The following is a 9321-nucleotide window of genomic DNA, read 5'->3' on the forward strand; positions in this document are numbered from 1 at the left end:
AATCATTTTTTGTGGGCAAAAGCAACTTGTCCGCCGATCTTTGGCCATGTATCCGTGTCGGTCTTAAGGAAGGTGGAGGGTAAGCCCAACCGGCCTTGTTTGGTGCAAACTCGGGTCACGGCCAGTACAATGCGGCCCAAACCAGGCGAGATTGGGTGTTTTATTTTTTTATTACAATCAATGTACACTCGTCATTACAGATCGCTCCAATGCGACGAGTGTACGAGAAAACGGTCAGACAACGTATATAGTACGTTCGTATTTTTTGCCAACATTTTATGACCAGCACATTGGAACGCATCCTTACTTTTTCTACGTAAGCCAAGTCTTTTTTTATGCGATATGCCGTGGAACGCATCAATCGCATAAAGAGAGACCTGAGTGATCAGACATTCGCTATAAAGTGACATGCTTATTTTTAACGTATTGAGTTCTATTCATACTATCCAGCACAGTAGTGCACGGGAAAGACTACTTCTATTCATACTGTACAGAAGCGCACGTTTTGACGAGTTTTGGCCGAGTGCACTTTCAATAGTACGCGTGCACTCGCCACGATGACGTCACGCTGTGCGGGAATATTTCCCCAGTGGCCAAATGAATTGGTTTAGCTTGATGCGTTACTGTGACATGTACTGCTGTATAATATGAATAGATTTTGTCAGCTACTGTTGTTACATCTACGCAATATAATGGAACATATAAATGTACCAAAGAATACTTTTGTTTATGTGCAGTTGTCAGTCTGTGCTGTGCCAGTATGAATAGACCTTTATAGGATAATTTTACATCACACTACTATGTTTCGATATTTTATTTTTAACTATTGAATTAACAATTAAATTTTAACATTGAAAATGTGTTTATTATCATTACAAAAAACATAAGAGTATATTTAATACAATTTTATCTGAAATGTCTATAAAATTAAACTAATATAAAACATTGTCCTCTATTTCTTTTTTTGTACATGTAATGTTCTCCGTCATGTATGTATGTAATATACTCTTTTGTCGATACTTAATCATGTTTATTTTGTCGGAAACTCAAACATAAGTTTCTCATGATTTCGACTGACAAACTTTAAACTTGTATATCTTTATAGGTCATCAACTTTGCGCAATTCGCAAAACAACCTTCAGTTGCACGGATCTTCACAGCCGAAAGCAAACATGAATTTGGATAATCAAGGAGGAATTATTCAACAGCCAAGTTCCGTCGATAGATTATCCAGCAGTCAGAGACCACAATCTGCATATTATGGTAATCAAGCGAACCAAAATCTTGTGCAGAGTGCCAACGGAATAAGAGCAGCTCAAAGCACTAAAGATTTACCGATGAGCACGGAAAACTATCAAACTTCATACCAGAGGGGTAATTATCCTAGCATGCCGAATGTAAATCAAGGATACGCTCAAGGGACTATGCAGTCGAATCAAGCCAACCAGTCCTACAACCAGCTGTCGGCTTACTCGGCCGGCGGGGCTAATAACATGGGACGAGGCTCGTCTGCGACTCTTCCGTCTAACCACTACAACAGCCAGTTTTCTGCTCAAAGTCCTGCCGCCAACCAAAGTCCGGCTTTGAACTCGTATGGAAACCAAAACTCGTACAATAACCAAATGCCTAATGGTAGTATGAACACTCTGAACTTGAGGGGGCAGGCCAAGTTGGCCGAGATGTCGGAAGAAGTCACCAGACGACAGCAACGCGGTTCTATGAACGCCATCCACGGAGATAACAGTTTACTTTCACCAGTACAACACAATAGGTATTGTTTTTTTAAACTTCATTCTCCATTAGCATTATCATGTTTCAAATGACTTTATTTGATTATCATTTTAGATTCCAATATAGCCAAGATGGCTATAATAACAATGCACCCATGTCTCCGAATGCTCCAATGTCGCCGACTAAACAGCAGCCTCCCGTTGCTCCGAAACCTCAAGTATACATATTTTGATTCAATAATTTATTTTTTGTTAATTTTCAATACAAATATTTACTATATGATATATTTTGTTAGGGTATGAAACGAGGTGTTTCCGGAGAAATAACCGGGAATGAACTACCTGAAGGTCCACCGCTTCCACCGACGGCTACACATCCTCTTTACCACACTCAACCGAGCGAAGATGGTAATACATTTATACAAACCATATTCTTTATATAAGAGAGCGTTTTATTTCAATGTTTCTTAATTATTTTTAGATGGAGGATATTTTGCAAGTACGTCTGATCCACCTGCGGTTTCATTCTATCCGACTCAAAGACCTGGTCAAAATTCACAATCCCACATTCCGCCTAATCCGTGGGAAAGAGAAGAAAGAGAAAAGGTAAATACTGCATTATTAAATGAGTAATTCTGATTTAGCTAGATTTTTTTTGTTTTAAGAAAAATCATTTAGAAATTGATTTCTACAAACTAGTACATAACCAAGCTCGGTGGTTTCGTTTATGCTAACCACCGAGAGATTTCCAGGTTCGATCTCTGGGGTGACTTGAAATTAATTTATTCCGAATATTTCTGTACTGTTGCTGGTCAGACTTGGATATTTGTGACTCCCAAGTTGATCGTTTCCTATCAGAGTTTGCCAATTTATCTGATTTCATTGTTGAAACGATTCCTCATCAAATTGGCAAAAACCATCTTACCCACTATGTCACCACTATTTGAATATGATTTCAAAAATTTATATACATACATACGTACAAGTTTAATACCATAGATGTCACCAGGGGCAACCTGAAATGGTATCGTGAGAAAATATAAAATTGTTTTCTCTTTCCCAAGTATTAAATTTATTCATTTATTAATAGTAAAATCTAATGAACACATTTATAATTTGAATTGCGGATAGGATTCTTTATACTGTTGCATAGGGGTGGGTGGAGGATCCAAGTAAAAGGCCAAAGTCGTTTCACAGCATTCATTGGTGATTAAGGAGATACACACACTGGCAGTGCTCCGTCCAGAATGTCTTGATATCGCCTAAGTACCGTCTTATAACGGATAGGTCTCTCAGGACATCTTCGACGTCCGGTTTGTTTACCTATTATTATGGTCACGTACTAGATGTGCCACGGAAGTCAGTCCCACGCTACCGCTGTGGGTTCTGAGAACTCTACGGGAATGCGACCGAGTTACCGCTACCCCCGCTAAGTGCATTCGGGGGTATCTCATTGTTAGCCGAGCCTGGAGATAATCCTCGAAACCAATTATAACGGTCACACAGTATCTGGGATGCTACTCGGCCTAATCCGATTGCACTTACTCGGTGGTGTACGTAACAATACCTTACACACTATTTTTTATACCGATGAATGCCTGGACTTTTTGATGAAATATTTTATTTGATGTACATATGATTTGAAATATTTATTTTTAAGGAAATGGAAGCTCGAAGGATTGCAGCTCGAGTATGGCGCGATCAGCAAATCGGTGTATTGCAGTTGGTGGGTGAAGATCATCGCTCACCCCAACAGGAGCAGCAACTCCGTGCGTTGACATTGGAAAGAGATTTCCAGAGGCGTGCTCAAGAAGCACAAGTGGAAGAGGACGACAAGGTATGTACAACAACATAACTCAGTGATTAGCGTGTAATGCTTTCAACCGAGTGGTCATGGGTTTATTCCCTGGCCCGTTGTTGCTGGTCCGACCTTGAAATTGAATAATTTCCTGATAAAAATCATGAATTTAAATTACATTATAAATGAAATCGTTAAATTGCACGTATTTTGATGTTACATGTCAGTTTTTAGTGATTTTTAAAAATTTTTATATCTTGAAAATCGCTTTTATTTTCATTACTAACAATTTTATACATTGGCAAGAAAAGTCGATCTTACTAAAATCGTTCAAGTTGCAGTCGAATCGGAAGAAGTCGGGCTCGGAGTAAGTAAATTTTGAAGCGACTCCACACACCCTGGTTTATAACATCTCGAATTTTCTTTCAACTGAGAGGTCATGGGTTCGTTTACTGGTTTTTGGATATGTGTAACTCTAAGTCGATAGTTTCCTATTAGAGATTGCCAATTAATCTGATATCATTGTTGAAACTGCCAAAATATTCCGAATTCCGCCAAAAAATTAACAACTTGTCTCTCGCAAATACGAGTTTATTCTAATTTTCTGATATTATAAATATGCTACCACTCTGTAAAATCTTTGCACGTCTCGAAATATTAATATAATCGAATTGTTCATAGACGTTTCTATTATACTGTATAGACATAATTGTGGTTTATCGATGTTTGACCATATGTAGATATACAAATTATAATGGGTGTTTACTTGTATAAATAAATAAAATAGTTTATAGATTTTTATATACATGAATTTTTATCTAAAATTAAACTACATATATATATAATTTATTTCAGGAGGTTGATAGAGGGTCTGCGCCCAGAGAAGTCATACCCCAAGGTGGACTGCTTCGGCTGGCCAATAATCAGCCGATGACCAATAATCCTACCCCGGATTTAAATTTGGTACCGGTTGCTAGTAATATAGTGAGCAGCATTCAACCGATATCGGTAGCTACGAGCAATGTAAACGGCGGTGAACAGGTGATATATATATATATAATATAATACATAATTAAAAGCCTTTGATATATCGAAGCAATACAGCCAATCTTTGGTTGGACTATAAACCATCATAATTGAATAAAAATTCAACCCTTTTTTAATTATTTTGAGCAGCAAGAGAACATTCCAAACCAACAAGAAAATCGCACTTCGACCCAACCCCCGGTGATGCCGTCCATTCAACCTAAATCGATCCTCAAATCGAATCTGCGTTTGGAGAACCTGAATTCAAGCTCTCCGCAGAGCCCCAACAAGTCGCAGAAGAACGCCAGCTTTTCGACGAACCTCACGCCTCAAAGTTTGAAATTCGACAACGTGTCCAAGTACGAATCGCCGACCCCGAAGTACGACCTGGTCAACTCCAAATACGACCACAACATCAACAACAAATACGACACAAACGTTCCGTCCAAGTATGACACGAACCCGTCGAAATACACCGCAGATCAAATCGCCAATGTGACGACCAAGTACGACCAGCAATCATACGCATACAACATGAACAGCAATCCAACGATGCCAAAGTTTGAAACCAACGCCAACGTGGTACCCACCGCTCAATTGACCCAAGCGATGGGAGATCTCTACGTCAATTCTTCGGCTACATACAACCGTTTGGATACTGCTAACTCCAATGTTCGCTATGATCAGTATTACAATCAAGAGAGTACCATGCAAAACGTTCCACCCCCGCCTGAACGAGGTTCATCCTTCGCTATAATGTCTCATCAGCAAGCGCTCCGGTCTAACCTGTCGACTTCCAGTCAAATGTCCGTCCCGAATCAAAATTCCAATACATTGGGTATGAAAGACAAAAGGGTCAGCTTTCACGATAACGACACGACTCCTCTGTCCGTGTCTTCCAATATCGAGAAGCAGGAAAGTGAAATGGTGATGATAAGAGAAGATCCAGACGTTAGTATAGCATAAACTGCATTTTTCTCTATGACTTTTTGAAAGTGTTGAATTTTGATGTTTTTATTTTTAAATTTTTAGCGGTTTATATCCGAAGCGGAGAGTATGCTCCAAAGTCCGACTTCTCCGACTGGTCCAAATATTACTCACACTCCTGGAGTGATTGGTGCTCAAGAAGTGTACAGGTAAAACAAACAGAAGTGTGCATAAAACATTTACGTAGCTATTTTAATAGAGGGATCAAGAGATTTTGATCACACCATGCGATTCTTTTGTAGTAGGGGTTGTTCTATTTACGAAGCCCACCGCCACGCAAAAGTAGCAGACAGTGTATGCGCATTTTTTCTCCGGGGTGGGCCTAGGAAATGGAACGATCCTAGAATAGTTATATGACAAAAAAGTGTAGGTTTTAGTATATTTAGGTATATATTATGATATGTGCTGATATACTTCCAAACATTGAGCCTCTGTTAATACATTAAACAATGGCAGGTTTCTAAAAAACAAAACTGTTTCTTTAACATTAATATTAGATTTTGTACCTGCCACAGATGGATTGAATAGTTTACTCAATGTTTGGAGGAATAGATTTGTCTCATTTAGTCTTGAGTGCGAGTCTAGTTTTAAGACGATTTTTTGAGCAGCCTTTTGGATACACAGCTCCAACTGTCTTCTTTTGTCTCCAGTAGTAGACAAAAACAGTTGCATGGTTTCGACAGGAAAAACACCGTCTATAGTAAACTGCAAGCTCTGTTTTATCCCCTCAATTTCTGCACATAATAAATGGGCAAAGGGATAGGAAGACCCTTCTAAATTGTCTATTAATTTTATAAATGTTATGCAAATTTCACTTTTGTTTGTTAATTTAGCATCTGTTCGCATATTTTACGAATTTAGCATCTATTAAGCATCAAAAGCAAAGTGCCCAAAATACGGGTCTCTACCTATACATCAGCCTTTCGTTCAATTCCAACCCTACATAAATATATAATGGTTTATTTAATATTTGCAGAGATCCACGTCAGAAGCGATTGGCCGAACAGCAGAAAGCCCAACAAGCCGGCAACACTCCCATTCCTGAAAAGTTGTCGTTTAAGGAGAAAATGAAAATGTTCGCGTTGGAATCCGGCGAAAGCAACACACCTAAAGACAAAGTGAAAATATCCCGAGCTCAACGTGACATCGACGCAGTGCACTGATCGAGACAGCGACGAGCGACGAATGCCATTTAAATTATAACCTTTTATTACCAATAACACATTTATGAAATGCAATTGTGATTATACATATATGTACTGTCGTAATAAAAAAGAATACTGACTGCAGAATGTATCATTCGAATGTGTATAGCAGTAAATAAAATATTCATAGTATATGCATGTGTGTGTGTGTGTGTGTATGATATGTAAATATTAATTAGTAATATTTGTGAATTGAAAGTATTTTATTATACATATTTAAATAGATTAAAATTAGTTAAACAAATCTATCAATTTAGAAATTAAATATTTTTAATATCATTGTGTAATACTTTTTTGGAATTTAAATATTTTTGTAATCGCTCGTATACAATTATTAATGTGAAGTTTCATATCATTAAAATTTAATTTAATTAGTTCGTATGTTGATTATTTTTTTTTGTATACATATGAATGTAATTTGATGACCAATAGTTTCACAATCATTGTGCGATTTATATGTAATAAATAATGCAGAATGTAATCTACCAGTGGGTTTTCGGTTCACGGAAAGGCCGGGATGCGAAGTTTATTGTATGATTATATATATAATATACATATATAAAAATAAAAAATATATATACGTCCCTTATTTTGCTTCCCAACTTTATGTCTTTTAGATTAAAGAGTACATGTTTAAAAATGTTTCACATATTTTCTGTTATTTATTTTTATAAATATTGCATTTCATGAATAATTAATGATTGTTAGATATTTTGTTAAAACTTAGATAGGGCGTAAAGGGGAGATAAATTTATAGACATATTATTATACACATACGTGTAGTGAGTATTTAGTAATTGACGTTGACAAGTCGCACCGAGCTTATTTCTATTTATTCAATGTTTGTACTCGCAAAGAGCAGCCATTTCTTTCGGACAAATGATAATTTTACACGAATAGCATATCCAATGTCATATTTATATCTTTACCTTACGGATGAGACTTGGCGGTGAAAAAAATCACTACTTCTTTGACAAATTCGGTGTAAGAACTCCACTATGGAAAATTATAATACTGAATTTTTTTCAAGTACTATATATTATATGATTATTTGCTTACATTTGAAACCTAGTATGCAATTCAAATATTATTCGTTATCATGTTTTTGTATATAACTATATATAAACACATCATAATAAAATTGTATACCTTAAAACGTTGAACTTAATTCTCCATTCTCCCAATATGCCCGTCGTTGTTGAACATAACCTCAAAATCCTAATTTATATGCAATCCTATATAACTTTAAGAGCAACCATAGATATAGAATACATAGATACGCCCTGACGCTCTAAGCCGATCACCCTGTTGGTGATCGAACACAAAAGAAAGTTCAGTGCATGCATACTCTCTCTCAGTAGCTAGTTAGCTTCTAAGTCGGAAGGTCGATTGATATTTTTCGAATATGCCAACGTGTTCAGTGAAAATGTGTTGCAATTACTCAAGAAAACATAAAAAGGCGGATGGCATCACATCTCATAAGTAAGAATTAATATATATATAATATCTTCAATTATAGTAGTATTTTAACATATAATGAAATATCGGCGCGATGTATGTAGTGTTATATGCAGTGATAGAACAGTGGTCGACAACCTCTGCCACAGATGTCTCTAAATGCACGCGTATATCTTGTTGGCACTGAAGGAAATTCAGAAATCGACATTAAGTTTAAAACTACAAACAATAAACTAAATATTAATGAGTCAGCTTTAAAATTGATCCTTGTGGATGTTACTAATGTTTAAATATTGTAATAGTTAATGATGGTTTTATTATAGTAACATACATTTGTGGTTCAATATAGTGTGTATAGCTAAATATTTTTTTCTTAATATGGCTTTATTAGTTTGGTTTACTGTCACGCTGAGTGTCCAATAAAAAAAAGTTATAAATAAAATAAACCTTCAGTGCATGTACATATGTACATTAACTGGTTGCTGACCATTGCGTTTTTTGCGTTCCTTCCTTTTTTTTCACCACTTCCCCGCTAGTTAAACCCCCCCGCACCCCTCAATTGGTGGCGACAACATCTCCGACCAAAAGTGTACGTAATGGCTTATCTAGGTTATTCTACATCTATGAGAGCAACAGAATACATTTATGCTAAGAATGATTCAACAGAGAACTACGTAGTAAAAATATGTGTTTGTATTGGAATCCGTAAAACAAATCACGTTTTTTACTTTCCGGAGCGCAGACTATCCAATCTTTATTAAGTTTGACCCGCTGAATTTGAATATGATAATGATTTTGTTGGATATACGTTTAAATAATGCGCAATTTTTACCGATTTTTGGCTTTCGCAGTGTTCAACTCGAAATTTAGTATTGCCGTGCTAAAAGTGAGTAAAAAGAGTAAAATTATTAATTACTGGTTGTTTTACCCGGCTTTGCTCAGTGTTTGTAATATAAACAGCTTAAACATGGCGAATCCAATAGTAAATATTAACTTGTTTTTTTATTAAATTTATTTCAGTCGAAAAAAAAATATCGAATCCTCGTCATAGAAACTTTGTTTTGTTTTCAAAGTTCCGAACCAAAAATACTTACATACAAAGTCTCTTTCAAAATTA

The 9321-nt window shown here is 36.3% G+C and overlaps 1 protein-coding gene across 1 annotated transcript in view; it reads left to right on the plus strand.

Moving 5' to 3' along the window:
- Positions 1–7306, plus strand: part of cno (adherens junction formation factor afadin) — a 130435-nt gene extending 123129 nt beyond the window's left edge. The window contains exons 26-34 of the mRNA XM_077445644.1: positions 1106–1771; positions 1846–1948; positions 2027–2138; positions 2212–2336; positions 3391–3567; positions 4384–4569; positions 4705–5505; positions 5587–5690; positions 6518–7306. Coding sequence (XP_077301770.1) covers positions 1106–1771; positions 1846–1948; positions 2027–2138; positions 2212–2336; positions 3391–3567; positions 4384–4569; positions 4705–5505; positions 5587–5690; positions 6518–6704 — 2461 coding nt within the window. The 3' untranslated portion in view covers positions 6705–7306. The remainder of the gene's footprint in view (positions 1–1105; positions 1772–1845; positions 1949–2026; positions 2139–2211; positions 2337–3390; positions 3568–4383; positions 4570–4704; positions 5506–5586; positions 5691–6517) is intronic.
- Positions 7307–9321: the final 2015 nt, after the last annotated feature.

The sequence above is a fragment of the Arctopsyche grandis genome, chromosome 1 (genome assembly GCF_051622035.1).
Source record: "Arctopsyche grandis isolate Sample6627 chromosome 1, ASM5162203v2, whole genome shotgun sequence".
Taxonomy (NCBI): domain Eukaryota; kingdom Metazoa; phylum Arthropoda; class Insecta; order Trichoptera; family Hydropsychidae; genus Arctopsyche; species Arctopsyche grandis.